General features: G+C 33.3%; 1 protein-coding gene across 1 annotated transcript; it reads right to left on the bottom strand.

Annotated features, from left to right (window-relative positions):
* Positions 1–10,289: 10,289 nt before the first annotated feature.
* Positions 10,290–14,223, bottom strand: LOC133699003 (uncharacterized). Its single transcript, XM_062122125.1, has 2 exons — positions 13,520–14,223; positions 10,290–12,069 (listed from the first exon to the last, which is right to left on the bottom strand). The coding sequence occupies exons 1-2, from the start codon at positions 13,874–13,876 to the stop codon at positions 10,507–10,509; spliced, it is 1,920 nt and encodes a 639-aa protein (XP_061978109.1). The 5' UTR covers positions 13,877–14,223; the 3' UTR covers positions 10,290–10,506.
* Between the last annotated feature and the right edge of the window lie 7,032 nt (positions 14,224–21,255).

Raw genomic sequence — 21,255 nt, 5'->3', positions numbered from 1 at the left:
ACGTTGCTTGCCAGATTTCCGTGAAATAGAAGTATTGCCAAGGAAGACAATGTATCCACCCTTGGATTTTCAATCATCAATAATCCCAGCCTAATTAGCATCAGTAAAACCATGAAAAGATAAAGAAGAGTCACGAGTAAGGTGGAGACTAAAGGAGGACTTACCTTTTAAGTTTTGCAGTATATGTTTAACAACAACCCAATAGCTTTCGGTAGGAGTATGTATAAACTGACATACCTCGTTCATAGTATAACAGATGTCTGGTCTAGTAAAGGTGAGATACTAAAGAGCACCAACAATTTGGCTGAAACGAGTGGGATTCGAAAACAACTAACTAGACTGCAAATCAATTTTTGAAACAAAGGTTGGTGTATGAATAGGTTTACACGACGACATACCCATACGGCTCAGAATATCAAGAGCATACTTGTGTTGACTAAGCACGAGACCCATACTGGTGGGAGCAACTTCAATCCCCAAAAAATAATGAGCATTACTCAAATCATAAAGTTTAAACTCTGAACTCAAAAAAAATAATAAGGTGTTGAATCAATTTAAAGTTATTATCAGTAAGTAAGATGTCATCCACATAGACAAGTAAATAACAAATATCATGATTCACATTTAGAATAAATAAAAAGGTATAAATCTTTGAAGCCTGAAAACCAATGGTCAGTAGAAAATCACTCAATCACGTGTACCAGGCTCGTGGTGCTTGTTTTAAGCCATAAAGAGACTTGTGAAAGTGATAGACATGAGTAGGCAAAGCAAAGTCAACAAAACCTGAGGGTTGTTCCATGTAAAAACCTCTCGAAGTGAACCATTAAGAAAAGCATTATAAACATCAAGTTGTCGAATCTATCATCTTTTAGATACTATAATGGTGAGAACTAACCGAACAATTGGTTTAACAACAGGACTGAAGGTTTATGAGTAATCAATGTCTTTTTGTTAAGTGAACCCTCACGTAACCAAGCAAGCCTTGTAGCGGTCAATGGCACCATCAGCTCGGTGCTTGATTTTATACACCCATCGGCAACCAATAATATTCATAAAAGGATCAAACGACACCAATGACCAAGTAGCATTGGCATATAAGGCTACAATTTCAGACATTGTGGTTGTATGTCAGCACAAATACTGATCAGCTTCCTAAAATTCAAAGGCTCATGAGTAGAGGGAGACATTACCCGTGGAGCTGAAGCTAGCAAAGAGGAAACAGAACCAGAGCTGATGTTAACAGTCTTCTGTTATCTAGGATGCAACACCATGAGATGATGTCGTGTTGGTGGTGGAACAAAGGACCGGTCAGTGGAGTTCTATTATGAAAGAGAATATGTGGAGAGATCCACGCATAAGTTTAGTCCTAATAGTGACGAAGCAGAGTCCCCAGATGGGGAAACAGACCCTGGCGGCGAGGTTGTAGACACAACAACAGAGGGAGAATTCGACAGAGATAATGCTGGCACAGCAGAACCTGAACTTGCAAAATAATCAAGAGACATAGATGGAGATGATGATGAGGGGACCAATAAGTTATTGTGGAGGGGTGGTGTGGCTGAGATAATTTGTGTTGGAAAGATGGTGAGGGAGGGTAGGCTAGAGATAATGGTAGACGAAGAGGAGGGACTGATGGTGATATATGTAGGTGAATGGGCAAACTCATTAAATGGGAAAACATGTTCATAAAATTGAACATGACGGAAGATGTAGATATGATTAGATGACAAATCAAGACAACAATAACTTAGTTGAGATGAACTAAGAACATATATGGAGTGGAGCAATAGTCTAACTTGTGAGCATTGAAAGGAAGAAGTACGGAAAAGCAGAGACATCTAGAAATACATAAAAAAGCATAATCAGACGTTTGATGAAACAAACATTAAAAGAGAGATTTGTTTCGCAAATCCAATATTGGTATACGATTAATGAGATAAACTGAGGTTTAAAATGCATAATTCTAGAATTTTTTAGGTGCCTTGCATTGGACAAGAAGAGTAAGGTCAATATCACTGTATGACGATGACGTCGCTCAACAATACCACTCTATTCATATGTATGTAGACATATGAGGCGATGATGAATATCGATGGTTTTGAAAAAGGAATTTAATTTATGATATTCATCCACCCAGTTAGTGTGAACATATTTGATTTTGTATGAGAACTAACATTCAACAAAGAATTGAAATTGATGAAACATATTGAATACATATGATTTTACGGCAATAGGATAAAACCAAATAAATTTTGTATACGTATCCACAAAAATCATTAGAAGAGAGCATTGGAGTAGGGCCCCAAACATAACTAACAATAAGTTCAAGAGGAGCAGAAGTTTTATGACTTATAGGTCCTAATGACAAACGAGAGGATTTTCCTAACGGACAAGTTTGACACTGAAATTTGAGATGAAAAGAGTTATAGAAAACCTTTTTATTGGACGCTAAGAGACTCATAATATATGAACTTGGGTGATTGAGCCGTCGATGCCAAATATCAGCAAAAGTAGGCAAGCTAGCAGATAACAAAGCTTGCGGCAGAGATGTGGCAGAAGATTCTGAAAGGACATAGAGGCCATCTTTACTCTGATCGGAAAAAAGAACTTCCTTAATAATGAGATCCTTGACATAGAAAACAAAAGAGTGAAATTCAAAAAAGACAAAATTTTCATGACAAAATTGTTGAACAGAGAGTAATCTTTTTTTTTGTGGAACATGTAATCTATTAGACAAAGTACAGACTCGTTTTGGAGTATGTAAAATATTATATGCGGTATTAGATATAACAAGTCCCTTACCATCACAAACATGTAATTGATCATTACTGAGATAAGGTTCTGTGTGTCATACTGGTAATATCAGGAAACCAAGTGGTAGGATTTTCTGTTGACGCGTCATTAAGTTGAAATCAGTAAGGGAGACTAGTCTGCCAGCTGCAGCTAATTCATCAAACAAACCTTAAGCATGTTGCAAGTAGAGAGTGACACTATCATCACCTTGTCAAAGATCTTGAAGAGAGCCACGTAATTGTATGATCCTAGAGTTTGATGGGGAGGCAAGAGCATGTTTGAGAGTGCTCCAAACACTGGCAAAAGTTGGACAATCGACCACGAGATAGAGAGAATCAATTGAGAGAGAGGACAACAAAGTGCTAAGGATGAGCTAATCTTATTGTTTCCAAGTCAGAAATGTTGGGGAAGGGCTAGAATTGACGTTAGTAGAGGCAACAAAAACAGTACTAGACAGATCATGCGGAGAGGGCCATGGAGTCGAGCCATCAACAAACAAGAAGACTCATTGACCAAGCATATACGACTTCATCTGCACACGCCAAAAACAAATAATTATTGTTGGTGAGTTTGATATTAATAACCTGCTGGATGTCAGAGAGGAGAATAAGTGTTGTTGTCGCAATAGAGGAAGTCATGGTTGTGTTGATTGTTATTGTTCGTCTAGGAGCCGGAGAGAATGAATTTGAAGAAGAAGGGTTGACATTAATGCCAGTAGCAACATTAACCGATGGATCCATAACAATAACCGTGACATGTCAGATTAGTAGTAACAAGATGGCAAAAGCTGAATAGAGATAAAAGATAAATCACGCAGAAGTTGAACTGCGAATCATTGTCACACAAAACAAACTAAGAAAAAGGAGATGAGCATGCCTTGAATGATTACGTAGAATAACAAACAAGTAAAGAATCTTGAAATCACATTTACGACAGAGAGGAGAGGAACAAGGTCTGTGGTAACTAGGAGAAAAACCTGTCAAAGGAAATTAAAGAGGCCTAGAATCACGTTTGCGATTGAGAGGTCAGGAAGAAGATGAGCCGACCAGGTGAAGGAGAAGAAAGTGTAAATTTGTTTTAGATAGAGAGGCTCTGATACCAAGTTTAAACAGGGTTTTGAGATAATTTGGTAAGCATCCAAATCAAGGAGGCTTCTATGATATTTATATTATTATGACATTATACATATATTATGGTGTAACATATTACACAAGATAAATATATACAAGGAAAACATAATATTTCTTATTTTACAACACATCCCATACACTACAAGATTTAACAGTTTTACTGACAGAATTTTTCCGTCTGTATAAGACACATATTCCATCAGTAATTATATTACCGACGGAATCACAGACGGAAATGATTCGTCGGTGAATCGTTTGTCGGTAATGTTTTTTCTATCGATAAATCCGTTGGTATATTATTACTGACGAATTTTCTAACGGAACAAACGCGTCGGTAATAATATTTTTTATTATCAACGGAATTACTGAGGGATATACCGATGGAATTACAGACGGAAATTCCATCGGTAATTCCGTCGGTAATTATATAAAAACATTTTAAAAAAATTATTTTATAAAATTATAAAATAATTAAATTAACATAAATCAACACTCTATAATATATACTCAAAATGCTTGGAAAAAAGAATAAGAAAATCAACTCAAACAAATTTGCAACAAATAAATAAAATAAAAAAATAAATTCAACTAAAAAAATTCAGATGAAAAAAATGAAGTTGCAATTGCTAAAAATTTAAAAATCTCTATTAATAAATCAACTAAAAATTGATCTCATATGAAAAAAAAAATTCTCGCAACAACATTTATACAATTATTAAGAACAGAAAACATTAAAAATAAAATAAAAAACAAATATAGTGAAAAAAATCATGAAAAAAGAAGAAAAAAAAATCTTACCTTAATGTAGTTGCAAGTGAAGCTGAGGAGAGAGAGAAAAATCGTAAAGTATATTAATTAAAAAAAACTAAGAAGATAAAAAAAGAAAGAAGAAGAAGACATACCCCGAGCATAGAGGGAAAGAGAAAGAGATGAGGAGAGAAAAGAAGAGAAAGAAATAGATATTGATGTTTTTTACATATAGTGAAGAAGAAGAAGAAGAAGAATAAGAATAAGAAATGAGTTTATATCTTATGAAATAAGGGGATCTAGACTTTTTATTGGAGTACTGCGTTAGTGACGGATTTACCGACAGATAATTAAATATTAATATTTTTTAATTATTCCGTCGGTAATTCCATCGGTAATATTTAATTTAAATTTTTAATTTCGTAAAAATTTTCAAAAACCGCCAACAATTACCGACGATTTTTCAATCCGTCGGTGATTCCGTCTGTAATATTTAAATGAAAATTTAAATTAATTCAATTTTTCAGAAAACCACCAAATAACACCGACGACTTTTTAATCCGTCGGTGATTTTGTTCATAAAGAACAACAATTAACAGTGCAATTGGAAAGTGAACAGTTCTGGAGCTCTCTGGAAAATACTGACGAAAAATTCCGTCGGTGATTCCATTTGTAATTGACATGATGAACAGTGTTTATAATTTTACCAATGAATTTACCAACGGATTTTACTGACGGAAATATTCCGTCGGTATTTCCGTTTGTATTTATCGATTTTCTGATTGTGATAATACTATTGAATATCTTCTTTTTAATTTATGTCTAATGTGATGAAAAAAAATATCTATGATATGAGATTAATCATATTAAATATTTTATCAAATCCGAGGAAAAAAGAATAATTTCTATGAGGTTAAAAGGTCCCTTAAATTATTTGAATAAAACACATTTAATAGTGTATTTGTTTAAATTACATAATAAATATAAACAAAATCATTTTTAGAACCTTATATTTTAACAAGTCTTCCTATTTTTATTTCACACAAGAAAGAGTCTTAAATTCAAAATCTCTTGACATGATTGAGCTGATTTTCTAATCTTCAGAAAACATTTTATTTCAAGAGAAATATTCTCTTTCTTTCCAACAGTTGGATGTCTGTGTCTAGTTTTCTCATCTTGAAAACCAACTCCAAGAGGATAAGAATATATCAACAAGCTTCCATGAAAGCCATAATCAAAGAGATGTGGGTGTGAAGTGTCAGTATCAAACCCTAAAGAATTCTGGCTCTTCTACTTGTTCAAAGCTTTTTAGTTTTTTTCCACGACATTTTGTCTCCTGAGCCTCGACCCACCTCCCCACAATGTCTCCTTCATAATGTTGTTTCCTTTTCTATTGTTGGCTTTGGGTCAGCTTGGTAGGTGGCACTGTGTTTCGATGAGGAGGAGGAGAAGAAGAAGAAGAAGTCTTGATTGATATATACAGGCACTGTATAATGATTTTAATTTTTTTTTAGCTTCTGAAGTATATAAATTCTATCTTTTTTTTTTCTCTACAAAAGTATATATACTCTCTATCAATCACTTCTTGATGTTAGGAAAACTAACAAAAACACCTTTATATTCTATAAATTTTAGTTTTCTGCACAAATTAAACTGTAGTTTTAATTAATTTGTTCACATTATTCGTTTTAATATACATATAAAAATTGGATTCGAAAGGAAAGTCGCTTAAAATAAAAAAGCACTAAAATAGAATAAATGTGAAATTTGATTAAAAAAAGAAAAATACAGAACAAAATTCGCAAAAAATATTTTAATAATACTTAATCAACAACATCATAAAATAAAATAAAAAATGTAAATACAAAGTCACTTTAAATTGAATTAATAAAAAATATAGAATGAAATTAAATGAACATACTACGAATAAGCCAAGGATCATTTAGTTTGCACCGAACATTTAATTTTATATCAAAAAATTAGAAAAGAAAATCCTCACTCTATTTTAAGTTTCTCAACATTATCATCTTATGAGAGCTATATGTTCAACTTGCCACGACTTGACCCGTCTTCTTACAAGGTCTCATATGGGGACTCAGACATTGCCACTTGATCCTCTCATGCCCCCACACACACCTTTTTTAAAAATAAAAAAAGAATTGATAAAGGATGATCTAGATTAACTTAAGCGTTAACCAAGAATAAATCTCGTTTCCCAAATAACGATACGATATATTTAGAGAAATTCAATAAATATCTCTATGGATTAATCACCAAGGATTTAACCTCAAGGGGGGGGGGGGAATATTAAAAGAAACTAATATGCATTGGACAAGCATTGTTCATATGGAATAGTGTAATGAAGGTTTTGAGGTTGCTACCCAAAAAAAATTATTAAACTAGTTATTGAGAGTAGTATGAATTTTTTACCGGATTGAGGTGGTCATTATTAGATTAATAGGAAATAATTTTATCTTTTTACATTTCTAGAATACAATAAATGGCTTTTTTTTTTAATTTTCAATCTAGTTTTAGTTATAATCAACATGGTTAAAGAGTTAAAAAACGATTTGATATTTAAATAAATATAAAAAATAGGTGGCACAAGCAACTCACACATCAACATGTAAGAGACGCTCGAGCCCTTTGAGCGCTCCTCCTATTAGCTCAAAGCTAGCTTGATTGTGACATTGGAAGCCCCATGACAACATTGGTGAGATGGTTTGATATTGATAGTGCTTTCTTTCTTCTCTCTTTTCTCTCTCCTCTCAAAACTTGTGCTGGCCATGCAAAATTTCAGGGTTGTCTTATAATTTATAGGAATTTCAACATCAATCCTTAACATTTTTTTCAATTTTTGTTTTTGATATTTTTGTAAAATTCTGATTTATTTTTAATTTCATCATCTAATCCCAATTTCCAGGGTCCTTTTGTTGAATTGATTCTTGTTTTTAATTTCGCCATTCATTCAAAAAATTAAAGTTGACCTCTAATTTATTTATTTATTATTGAATTTTAATCCTCATTTTTTAATTGTTATTTTTAGTTTTGGTTCTTTTTGTATAATTATTTTTTTTTCATTTCATCCTTCAATATTTGATTAACTAAGAATTAGATTTCATGATTTTTCTAGATAGAGTGTTTACGTTCTAATGACCTGGATCATAAATTTGAAAATTTAATGTGGATTGACATCGTTTTTGTTTTTTTACATATTTTTTTATTCAACTTTGTTTTTTTTTTTTAAAAAAAATAAGTTTCATAGTTTTTTTTAATATCAGATTATTCTGATCTTATGACCTAAATTGTAAGGTTGGCTCAATATTTGTTCCATAAGTTACATGTTTGGATGTTAAGTCAAGTTGACATGGATATGGATTATTTCTCTCTTAAAATAAAATCTAGTTAGATCATATCAATGGAGTTACAAATTTTTTTCTTTGAAACATGTTTTTTTTTTTCTTAAAAAATAAAAACGACCTCACGGTGGAGACCTTATCCACAGCTAGGCTGGATGTTTCAGCTAATTTATTTTGAAAATAGCTAAGTATTTCCAACTAACATTAGTGGGCATCCCATTTTCAATAACAAGAGATTTTGGGTACCACTCCTTCACCTCGGGCCCAATGTCCATGTGTTACAGATCACAAGAACGGTCTCAAGCACAGCATAAACAAGCCCATCTAACAGTTGGTCCTTTCATACAATATCTATTATTTTTTTAACGTAAAAACATATTTAAACTTTTATAATATGTTTTCTAATAAAAAAAAGATAATCATTATTTTAAAGTATAATAAATATTAAACATCTTTTTTAAATATCAATACAACAACATGTTAGATAATTTTTATTTCTCAAATATTAAAACTGACATTAAAACTATCAAGGTTAACATATCAACTTTATAACCCAGATAATGTGAATATAATAATCCTATAAAAAATAAATTATGATATTTAATTTCTAAGATAAAATTAAAAAAATTAAATTAAAAAAAGATAAAAAAATACCATAGTCAACCAGGGTTAACCTGCCAAACTTGAAACCCGAATCATGAAATTAGAATAACCCTATAGAAAGCACATCAGAAAAAAAATATAAAGCCCAATTTCCAACCAATTTAAGGATGATATAGAAAAATCAATTAAAAAAAATTAAAAAAAAACATAAGTTAACCTGAACTAATTTGTTAAACTTGCGACCTAGATCACATGAGAATGAGATAACTTCATAAAAAAAGTAGGAAAAAAAAAAACAAAGCTCTATTTTGAATAAATCTAATGTTGAAGGTTGAAATTGAGAGAGAAAAAAAATATTAAATCCATGAGACCATGATAATTCCACATAAAGCAAATTGAAAAAAAATTTATGAAACTCAATTCTCAAACAATCTAATATTTGAGCAAGAGATTGAAAAAAAAAATTAAAAAAAAATTGAGTTGTTGGAGGGTAAAGTTAAAAAAAAATCAATTAAGAAAGAACCTAAAAAATAAATTGAGTCAACTTGCATAACCCGCAACCCGATCATCATGAGATCAATATAACTTATACAAAGTAAATTGAAATTTTTTTTTTGAAGTCCAATTAAAAAACAACCCAAAAAATAAATTGAGTCAACTTGCATAACCCGCAACCCGGATTATAAGATTAGGATAACTTCATAAAAAGCAAATTAAAAAAAATTACAAAACTCAATTTTCAACAAACTCAATGCTAAAAAATAAAATCGAAAAACAAAATTAATTAAATAAAGCAACAAAAATTTTTTTTAATCAATTCGTATTAATCTATTAAACTCGTGATTTAGATTATAAAATTAAGATAAGTTCATGGAAAGCAAATAAAAAAATTATTAAATCTCCCTTCCAACCAATCTAATATTAAATATTAAAATCAAGAAAAAAAAATCTATTAAACTTCGAGTTAAAAAAGAAGAATACATTTCAATTTTATAGGGACAAACAGTGACAAGCATGAACATGTATGCAAGTGGGGTGCAAAAAGGAGGCAACACTATGTCCAAACAACTCTAGTTTTATCTGTATCTGGATGTTGCAGAATCTCACACATATCAAGTTGTTCTTTCTTGGGAAAAGGGCCTAAAGTAAGTAAATAGAACTTGACAAACATAACAGCATCTTGCCCCCATCAGCATGAAAGCAAAAGAGAGAAAACTTGAAAACGAGCGCCTTTGGAATGTTAATTTCCATGAAATAGTGCAACTTCAGCAGCTAGCCTCTAGAGCAAGAATTTTAACATAAAAACTTTTTTTTTTAAAAAAAAAACAGAGAGAGAAACAAAAGAAAATCGAAATGCATGTTTTTCACAGTAAACACTTTTTTCCCTTTTTGTGGCTTCATCAAATGGAGCTAGTAAAGAGAAGGAAATTAGCAGTTGGCGTCTTGTATTCTACAACAGCATTATGATGAATCAAGACAAAGTAGATGACACAGTAAGATGCTATTTCTGTAACAAATGGATTTATATATTTTCATCGAGCATTTATCTGTCAACGCAGCGAGTGCATCCGAGTATAATGCGTTCTATCTTTAATGGCTTGTATGAAAATAAGCAGAGTCATATAAGGGCAAACAATTCATTCATGATATATGGCAATTTGTAATTTGGCAAGAGATGCAGAGAATACATTACCAGGGCTGATAATGATCGATGAAACAAGCATGCAAGAAGGTCGATCGATAGATGTCTGTTTACTTGAGGTTTACAATTTTCTCCCCTAAACTCCAGCATTAACGAGGCTTTTGGGCACACGGCCACATTGTTCTTCTGGTTAGAACTGCTCAAACGGCAGAATTTTGGGAAGTTACTTCACCTAAGTCTTTTGTTTAAGAACACTGCGCAACTGAGCTTTCTGGCTTTCCATCCTGGCTTCCAAAAGCTTGGCCTTCAAACTATTCTTTTGGATGCCTCGGGACCATTTAAATCGCTTTTTTATTCCTTGAGTAACGTGTGGATTCACTGACTCTGGCGAGCTCCACTGCTCCATGGAATCTTGGTGCCGAAGCATACCTTCCCACGACTTTCTTCTGGGAGAAGTCTCCTTGTTAGAAAATTTTCCATTCAAGGCCACTCCATCACTGTCATCTGCTGTTATCTCATAGCATTTGTTGTTACATTGGGCAGATCTTGAAAGCTTAGATATGGAAGATGCCTTGTGCATTGATTCTCCTGATACCGAGTAGACACCACCACTTTGTGTGTTTGGAGAATTCTGAGCTTCATTCTCATCACATTCTCTTGCAATCTGCCAAGCATTTTTGCTTTGGCTAAGCCTGCTAACAGAGAGTTGATTCCCTTCTTGGGAATAACTCGAACCTTGACCCTCAGCATGACTCACTGCATCATAGCCTCTTGCATCTTCTTCTAAATGACGGTTATCATCATTAATAATAGTCGACCCTTGCTGCAAAGAATGGTAGTTATAGGCATTCAAATCAGAACTGGCAAGATGGAGTTTGGAAGCATTGCTTGCAGGGCTGCTCTTCTTGCATTCTTCAATCTCCCTTTCATTGTCTTCAATTTGCTTGAGTTCTTCATAAATAGAGTATATATCACTTAATTTTGGTGGGGCATAAGAAAATTCCTTGATGTCTTTAACATTTACCAATTTTGCTGCTTGTCTGATCAACTCGGCTTTCTTTAACTCATTCACATCCAAGGTGCCACTTCTTGACCTTAGAAAAGTTTCAAGGTCTGTTATTAATTTATTCATTTGGCAATCCTTGTCTTCAAGGGCCAGTTTTGCATCAATCAACTTCATTTGGACACGTTCTTCACGCCATACCTCAGCCATCTGCAACATCTTCCTCTCTTCTTCCATTTCTTCCTGAATCCTGATGGACTCAGTCTTGAATGTTTCAACTTCAGCTTTATCTTCCGCAACTTTATAGGCAAGTTCATTGCAAACTTCCTCCATTATTTCTCTGGCCTTTTGTTCCTCTTCATAATCTTCCCTGAACTGCTTTGCAGAGGATTTGACATTTGATAAATCATTGACCAATTTATAATTGAGAAGTTCCAGCTTTTGACGTTTTTTTCTTTCCCTGCTTATTTGATTTTCACAATCATCTATAACTGCATGAATTTTCTGACGTTCGCTGCTCTGCCATGAGGTTCTTTCTTCTCCCAGCTTCTTCTGTAAGTGTTTGACTTTCTTCTTATAAGACTGGCACTCAGCTTCAAGCTCATGAATGCGCAATCGAGCTTGCACTAGTTCTTCTTGCATGGCAGAAGCAGACACCATAGCAACCTGATTTTCAAGAAGTTTTGTGTGGCTATAAAAGCTGCAGATGTCACTGAATTTTCTTGAGCATCTCGGTTCCCACTTCATTGCACCCTCCATGATATGCTTAGAATACAGTAACGGGGATTCAATCTAACCAAAAAAAAAAGGAAAGATAAAGAACACATACAAAACTGACTTCACCAGACTGAAAGTAAATGATAAAACCAGAAACCACATGGTAGATTCTGGTTACCAAGCAAGTCATTAATTGAAAGTACAATAAATAAATAAATAAAAACGACCTCTCTGTCTATTCTTTGGTCCAGATGTCATGGATACTATTAACAACACGAAGATGAGACGAGAAGATGGTAAGGGCATACTATGACAAAGTTCAATCTAATCAAACCATGGATAGATAACCTCCTATTTATGATATTAGCTAAAGTTGGACTGCATATCTGTATTCAGACATTTTTAATGGGTCCAGGCTACCCTATTGAGAAAGCTTAAGGTTGAGCAAGGAAACTGTTAAAACAGTGATGTTATTGGTAAAGAATGCACGCCTTGCATAGGATCCCATGCTTTGAATTGGACACGAATTCAGGGGTCCGTAAAAGATCCATTTTTTCTGCACCATATTCACTGCTAATGTGATGGGAGGGAAACATGGTATTTACCTGCCCAACACCAGGCTGCAAGTAAAATACGGCATCATTGCAGAGTCTCAAAACTGTTATGGCAACAAAATGTGGATGGACATTCAAATAGAACATGAACCAATCCGCGCGAAACCAATAAGACCATTACAATATTAAGCTCAATTAAACATTAAGTACTCCTGTTGATCTTGACTTTGACGGAACAAGCCAAGCATCCAAGAATAGGGCAATGAGAATGCACAACCGCAAACTATTACTAAACAAAAAGAGATTCACGAGCTCAATCGTTGTTGCTAGATGAGTTTTAATCAGCCCAGATGCACTTGAGAAATAATCAGACAAGTTCATCATTTTTTTTCACACTTTATCAAGGTAATAACTATGTAGAATGAGGTAGATCAAGGCTAACTCATTATACCGGCCCCAAAATGAAAAAGAAAATCCATTTCGACATTTCTTTTGAGTACTAAGTGACTGCACATGGATAAAAAAAAAATATTGCAATCCTCCTCTTGTTATTATGGTAAATTTTCGTTGATGAGTAAAAAAAAACTATGATAGAAGAAATTATGACCTCCCTTTTCTTCTGCACTCTCTTAGCAATCTAGAGACTAGACAAATCAATAACAATCCATTAAGAAAAATAAAAGTGAACATGCAATTATAAGAAAACAAGCAAACATATGGCCCATTGCATTCGATTGGTCACCTGAATCCTCAATACAACAAAGTGCTACCTGCCAAGTCTCTATCATGAAGAGAAAGAAAATATGCCAGCCAATAAATAAATAAATAAAAGAGAGCTGCTTGGACTTATTACGAGAAAATAACTAAACTTTCTCAGCAACCAAACATGCATTCAAGTAAGAAAATACACAATTTAATTCATTCACAAAAAAGGGTCAAATTTTAAATCAAAACATTAATAAAACACATACCTCTAACCCCAATTCATCAGTTTTCCCATATTTCAAGTTCAAAGTTTTGTCACCTCCACCACCACCCGCCAAGCATAGGTTCCACAGCCCAGCCGCCAGCTTCCTAGCCGACACTGCAGCCCTACCACCAACACCAACACCAACACCAACACCAACACCTCCCTGTCCGGCCGCCTTCACTCCGCTGGCAACACTGCCGGAGGCAGCGGGGTGTCTGCTCTTGTTATCATCTTGAAGAAACTTCCAATGCAAAAAAGGGGTTGGCGGGATTTTGAGCTTCCGTCGAACGGAGCCGGTGGTGTTCCTCCGCCGGCGGCGGGGAGTGGCAGTGTTATGGGTCCCACGTGTGGAGTTCATATCTTGGTCTTAGAAAATTGTGTACTTGATTCCATTTGAAACACCAAGAAGGAGGGGGAGAGAGAGAGAGAGTGAGAGAGAGAGATTTAGTTCTAAGATTGGAAGAGAGGGTGAAGATGATCAGTTGTCAGAAGGAACCGAAAACATAACAGGCTCGAGTTTCCAAGTTTCTGTTCTTGATTAGGGGGGACTGCTGTTTCCTTTATATAACGTGTGCATGTGTTTTGTTTTCTGTTTTTTTCGTTACTCTTAGCATGTATTCTGCCCCGATAAAAGTATGCTATTCCCCTAATTTTTCCCATTGTTTGCAAATCTGTTCTTGTCATATGTACTATTTTGAAAAAACACCCGCATATATGCGTCTGTTGATATGACAATTATTATACAAAATTCAATTGTTTAATTCGGTTCGATTTAATTTAAATTTATTTTGAAAAAACACCCGCATATATGCGTCTGTTGATATGACAATTATTATACAAAATTCCATTGTTTAATTCGGTTCGATTTAATTTAAATTTATTTTTAAAAAATTTCAGCTTGGTTGGATTTTATTTTTTTTCCAAAATGAACTGAACAAATTGATGCTTAATTATGATCATCACCAATTGTTTTTCTTTTGTTATTAATTTCTTTAGAAACCCAAGCAAATAAAAAGGAAAAATGATTAAGGCATCATTGGTATTCTTTTTTGTATTGTATTTGAAAATAAAAAAAAATCAAATGATTCAATTCATAGCAGTGTCTGATGTTCTTGCATCCAAATTTAATTTTCACCATTTCAAAAATAGAATTCACGGAAGTACGAGACAAATCAGCAAAATGAACACGTATTCTCTTCCATGAATACCCCAGTACTGTTCCAGCCACCGTCTGCAAAGCAGTGGGATTTAAGATCTCACAGATAACTGGAGCAAAAAGGTTCATCATTAAGATCTGCACATGCATGTCTCAGACGATCGAATTTCAAAAAAAAAAAGGGCAATAATTAATCTACTGTTTTTTAAAGTAATTTTACTAAAAGAAAATCATAAAAAAATTTCAAACTCTAATTGCACGAGCTTGCTTTACCTTGTTGTCTGCAGTTGAATGTTCAACAACAAGCATAATGGATTCAGGAGACACGGTAAGGAAGAACCCAGCAATGCAGAAATATTTTGCCTTCTCAGATGTTGAAAAGAAAAGGGAGGAATAAGTTGCAACGTGAGACCAACATGACAAATGACCAAAAACTAAACAAACTACTGAAGGCAGAAGCAGAGAAAAGGAAATGGAAGGAGCACCAAATGCCCAATTTTCTGGCCTCTTTAAGTGCTCAGATTTGTGACAGTTTGCAGCAGACAATTTTGCAACAAGCGGCCTCTGCACAGATGCTGCCACCTCCAACAGGCATACCCTACAGATGCTAAGCAGGAAACTTGATAAATTGTAGATCTAGGACCTAGTGTTTGCGGGTTCTTAATCGAATTCTTCAACTTATATCCATTGGATTTTGTTCGTGGATCGTGTCCCCAGTGAGAAAGTTGTTTTGGGAATTGGATTTTGTGAGAAGAATTTCACCAGACAAAATCCAGTGAAGAGGATAAATCAACTTCCATGGATTTTGTTACATGATCGTGTTCCCGTGAGAAAATTGTGCAGATTTACATTTATTATATACAAGAGTAAAAAAATATTTTTTGTCTAATTTCATTTGTCCCATTGACTACATGAAATGTTATAATTTAATTTTTGACTCCCCGTATATATTTTGAAAACAAATTTAAAATAATGTGTTTTCAATAAATTTATTCATTTCATTATTTTTGTATTTTTATTTGATTTTTGTGTGTTAAAAACTATGAAAATCATACAAAAAAAAACATATAAAAATATAGCTAGAATTGAAATTGAATCAATAATTAAATATCACAAGCAAAATCAAAGTTTGAGAACTTTTAAGTTATAAATGAGAATTTCATTTAAAAAATATAATTGAATTTGATTTTGATTTGTAAGATTAGAAAAATCAAAGAGCTTGATCAAATTAAAAAGTAAGACTTATTTGAAAAAAAAATTAAAATTAGATTAATAATTAAATATCACAAGTCAAAACAAAGTTCGAGAACTTTTAAGTCATAAATGAGACTTTTATTGAAGAAAAATAATTGAATTTGATTTTGATTTTGATTTGGATAAGATTTGCTTGACCAAATTAAAACGTAAGATTAATTTGAAAAAAAAATAGAAGTTAAATTAGCTAAAATTACATGATTTTTTGGAATTAATAATGAATTTGCAGCAAACAACTAAATTTAAAGATTTAAATTGATTATATTATTGAAAAGAAAGAAAGGTGATTTAAATTAAAAATGAATTTGCAGCAAACAACTAAATTTAAATATTTCTTGGGTGCTCAGTTAGATCCAACTTCCAAGCACCCAAGAAATATTTTTTATCCATACTGCCCAAACCATTGAAACACCACCAAATTCATCTCCAAGCCCAGCCTTCTCTCATATAAACTTGAAGACAATAGCCATTATTACCAACCCCTGTCTCCAGACAAAACCCATACATTCTTCTCCTCTGGCGAAAGCCCCACTAAAACAATCACCCACGAAACCAAAACCTCATCACAGACCCATATTCCCTCCTTCCACGCCAGTATCTGTGACCCATCTCCTCTTCATTTCACAAATCATCCATGGCTGGCGACCTCCCTCTCATCAATGTCAACCCAGCGACACTACGCCACCGACGACGGCGACAGCTTCCCAGTAGCAGCTTCTCCACATCTCACCCGAAGCCCCTCTCAAACGGCGGCGCCTCCCATGTCTCCCTCTCACAACAGTTCCCGAAAACAAGAAGCCCTAAACTACTACAAAGAAAAATCCCAAATAAATTTCTTCACAATCGTTTTTTTCGGTCGCTTGCAGGTTTGTTAAATAGGCCCGTGACATGCACGTGAGTTCAAGTTCAGCGATTTTAAATCGGCAAGCGCGCGAGTGGCACGCGCGATGCGTTTCGTATTATTTTCCAACGATTTTTTGTGTTTTAAAATTCAACCCAATCTCATTTTTACTTCTTTTTTTTTTATGGGTGTAAAATATCCATTTTAAAAATGATTTAAATGAGAAGGCTTTTTTTTTTAATAGAAATTGATGTCAAGGATCTTGCAAAAAAAAAAAACTTTTTTTTTTAGGAATTAAATGTTAATTTTTTTTTATTAATAGCCAAAACCATAAGTTTCATTTTAAAAGAAATTAGTGTTTAAATTTTAATTTTAAAAATAACCAAATCGATAAGTTTTTACTAGAGATCAAAGTCAAATTTTTTATAAAGCAATTAAAAATTAAATAAAAAATAAGCTAAAAACAATTAGAATAATAAAAAATAAAAATTTAGAAAAAAACACATAAAAAACATAATTTTTTATAAAAAAAAATGATGCAATAAAGGTAATTTTTTTTCTCTTGAAAATAATTAACCTCCTACATAAATCTTTAAAACTATTATATATTTTAAGATTTTTAATTTATTAAGTGATAAATTTAATTTTTTTTTAATATATACTTTTTTCATGACTGTGTGCCCTAACTAACATTACATTACATTGTAAGAGAGAAAAACTGAATTTTTTAAACCTACAATTGAAAACAAATTTAGGCTTACCCATCAAATTAACTCTCATTCTATGGAAACCAAATCTTGTATTGATGAGTTACTAAGTGGGTGTTTGTTTCTGTGGTTACTTCTGCTTTCGAAGCAAATCATAAAAAATAAGTGTTTGGTAACGGAGAAAACATGATTTATTTCATGAGGGACCCACCATGTTTTGTGTTTTGAACGCAGGTCAGCAAATAGCAGTTTCATGCTGCTTCTCTTTGCCTCCATACACAATAAGCTGCTCACTTACTATTCACTTATGTGTACAATGTCAATTGTTATGATTGGGAAAAAGAACGTGCTGAAGATGAAGCAAATGAAAATGGTGTACTCTGGACAATGCCTCTTGTTCTTCCTTTAGTTTTTTTTCTGATTCTTTCTATTCTATTGCTTTCTTTTTTGGTTCTGGTTTGTCCTCTCTCTCTCTCTACTGGTTTCAGTCCTCTGTTTTTTTCTTCTTCATCTGTGTTTGTTCGCTTGTGTTTCTTTTCTGATCTGTTGTTCAAAGGGGGAGAGCTGGAGGGGCTGGTATACTTGGAGGCAAAGCTGGTGCTTTTGCGTTGGCTGGCCAGTGCTTTCCTCTCTCTGTTTCTGTTTTTCCTTCGCTTACTCTCCGATCTTCCTTCCCTGGGTCTTTTTTTTCTGTCCTTTTGTTCTCCTGTGTTTGCTCGTCCTTCCTTTCACCTTCTGTGTGTATGATTCACTTCCTGTGTTCTGTGTATCCACTTTGTGTCTGTCCCCTGTTCTTATTTTTGTTCGTCCTTTGTTTATCCCCGGGGTCCTTTCTGTTTTCTTTCCCTTTGTTTTCGTTCTTCGTTCGTGCCTCAGTAATGGCATGCATCGTGGGGGCGAGAAGGATGTTACCACGATCTGCTGTCATTTCCGCTGAATCGGGATGAAGGAGATGAACAGTTTGCTTTGAAACGACGTCGTTTTGAGCTAAGGCGGTCATTCTTCAATTTGGCCACTAGAATTATGATATCTTGCAATCAGGCCCTTATTCACGGAAAATTCTTTTTTTTTTTAATTTGGCCCCTGGATCAATTTCAGTTTTTAATTTTATTTTTAATTGTGTTTTATTTAAAAAAATTAGAAGGAGATCGTTTGATGACATAACATTTACAGAATTTGATCGCAATCCTAATTTTGTTCCTAATGATATTTTATTTGATGTTATTGCGCGCTTAAGAAACCAAAGAAACTATAGTCCAGATGGATTTCGTACGTCATGAAATTGTAGATAGTTTAATGGAACAATAAAAAATATTTGATATAAGTATTATTTATTTCATGATATAATAGCAGTAGTTAAATCTATAATATTTAAATTAAAAATAATCAATATTAATTATTTTATAACCTCAATTTAAAAAGCATTAATTTAACCAAATACGTTAAACTATTTTTTGTTCAACCTCAATTTCAACCACAGTTTTAACCAAACACCTATTTTTTTCAAACCAATCTCAACTAAAAATACTTTTTATAAAATAATTTTTTTTCAAATCACAACCATAACAGCAATCGCAATATCAAACACGCTATAAATTAGTCTCTTAAACCAGTCCACCGAGATTTCTCCTTCTCTTCTCGCTTAACTAATGCTTTGAAATCTAAATAATAATGATTTGAAACACTTGATTTCATGTTCATGTTCTTCGAACAAGGATTGAACAAGCTTTATAGCACGCTCAGATGAATCAGATCATACTTCTCCATAGCAAGAGAAATGAGAACGAACAGGATGACTGCAGGATTTATTTGTATATAACTAATGACATGTACGTGGCAAATTAACTTCTAGCTGTCTGTTTGATATTAATTGTTTAATTTGAGCTTCTTTGACTAAAAAAAAGCTTAATATTTAATGCAGATAATTCAAATTTTAAATTAAGATACGTACGTAGATAATTCTCATATTCTAAATTAAGGTACGCAGATAATTCTTTCTTCTTCTTCTTTTTTTTTAGTTCTTTGACTAGGAAGAGGAGGGTCAATCTCTAGAAAAACCAGTTCTTATGATTCTCAAATTTGGATGCTGGCAGGCTAGCTAGCTGACTATCAAATCAATTTATTTTATTTTTTGACCGGCTTGCTAGCCAGCTTGCGTGTATATATATATATATATATATATATATATATATATAGAAGAAAATGTGAAGCTCACCAATTCATCATTTATTAGAATAAAACTTAGTCTCCATCTGAGCTAATCGAATTAAAAAAAAATCAATTCATGATCACTCATTTATGGCTAAATTGCTCATATTTGCTCTAAATTTAAATTAAAGTTATTTGATAATTAATTTCTATATTTTTAATTTTACTTTACTAATTACATGTACTTTAATATATTTTATAAAATCAAATCTTTCTATTAAAAAAAAAACACTAGTACGCTTATGATATTAAAATTTTCTTCTAGCAAGAATTCTGCTGAATGGCTATAATTTTTCATTTCTCTATATTTTCTCTACATATACAAAAGGCAGCTGCAGATACAATTAATATTGCCATGACATCTTGTATTATAAGTTTAAAATACTTTCTTTACGTAAGTAACTTAAAGAAAGCTTGCCTTCAACTACCAGCTTGACGCATGGCCGTCTTGTTTAAACCATATATCTCCATGGACGTTTTTCTCTTCTTCAGCTTAATCATTTCTACCATTACAATGGGCCGGCTTGAAATTAAATTCTAGATAGCTTCTCGTGAAGGAAAATATCTGCAGGTTTGACAAAAATATCACAATTCTTACAAGAAAAATGTGTTATTGCTCCAATTTCTTGTGCGTCAATGTGCAAAACTCTTCATGGCCACGTATTATCTTATACAACATAATAGTAGTAGGTTAAGAAGGAAAGTGACAAATTCTATAATGTTTAAATTCCAACTATAGTGCTTATCATCTTAGTTTTTTTTAAAAAAATAAAATTCAATATGTAAGCTTACTGCGATGAGATCTTAATCCAGAATAATTCAAAAAAATAATTTAAAAATTAAAAATAATATAATTTTAGTTATTTAAAAAGAAATCAACAGGTTAAGAATTGAGTTTTCGAAGTTGAAGCTAGCTACGTTAATTTTTCTTTAACTACATCCGGTCTAAACCCTGAATTCTAAGAATTGAATTATTATTGTACGAGGAAAGCACGTACTTGTAAATTAGGAGTTGAAATGTGCTAGCCTCCAAGTGGAGAAGGAATCGAAGCTAGGTCCAAGATACCATTTGCAAAAACAGGTTCACACCTGTCTAGCCCAAAGATGCCATCTAGAATTCAGTTCACACCCTCCATCTTAATCATTTAGTTTATTTTATTCATAAAATCATAATCAATTGAGTGATTTGGATCTGTAAAGGAGGATGAAACAAGTCAATACACATAAAATATCAACAAGAAATAAAAGTTAGGTGATTAAGCCATGTATGATTGAGCTAAGCTGGCCTACGCCTACCCAATAATTGTCAAACGTGTCACCGACATGGCTAGCTTGCTTAAGCTGTGGAAGCCGATCTGCTGATTTCATTACACGACACGGTTATTGCCATTGGTTGCTTACAATCGACGTTGCTCTTTCTGGTCAACAAACAGCCTCTTGCTTTGCCACCTATGACCATATCTCACCATGCCCTACATGGCCCGTGTAGCTTCTTGGAAATGAGGCTAGCTGGCTCGCTGGCTAGCCAGCCACACATTTCTACTTCCCTTCTCCTATCTATAAATAGCACG

Source organism: Populus nigra, chromosome 7, assembly GCF_951802175.1.
Source record: "Populus nigra chromosome 7, ddPopNigr1.1, whole genome shotgun sequence".
Taxonomy (NCBI): domain Eukaryota; kingdom Viridiplantae; phylum Streptophyta; class Magnoliopsida; order Malpighiales; family Salicaceae; genus Populus; species Populus nigra.
This window is presented reverse-complemented; position numbering and strand designations above follow the sequence as displayed.

Excerpts from the sequence above, each read along its gene's own strand:
- LOC133699003 (XM_062122125.1), bottom strand. The coding sequence starts at position 13,876 with ATGAACTCCACACGTGGGACCCATAACACTGCCACTCCCCGCCGCCGG. Across the intron at positions 12,070-13,519 it reads CTGATGAATTGGGGTTAGAG|ATTGAATCCCCGTTACTGTA; the intron begins GTATGTGTTTTA and ends TTTTTTGGTTAG.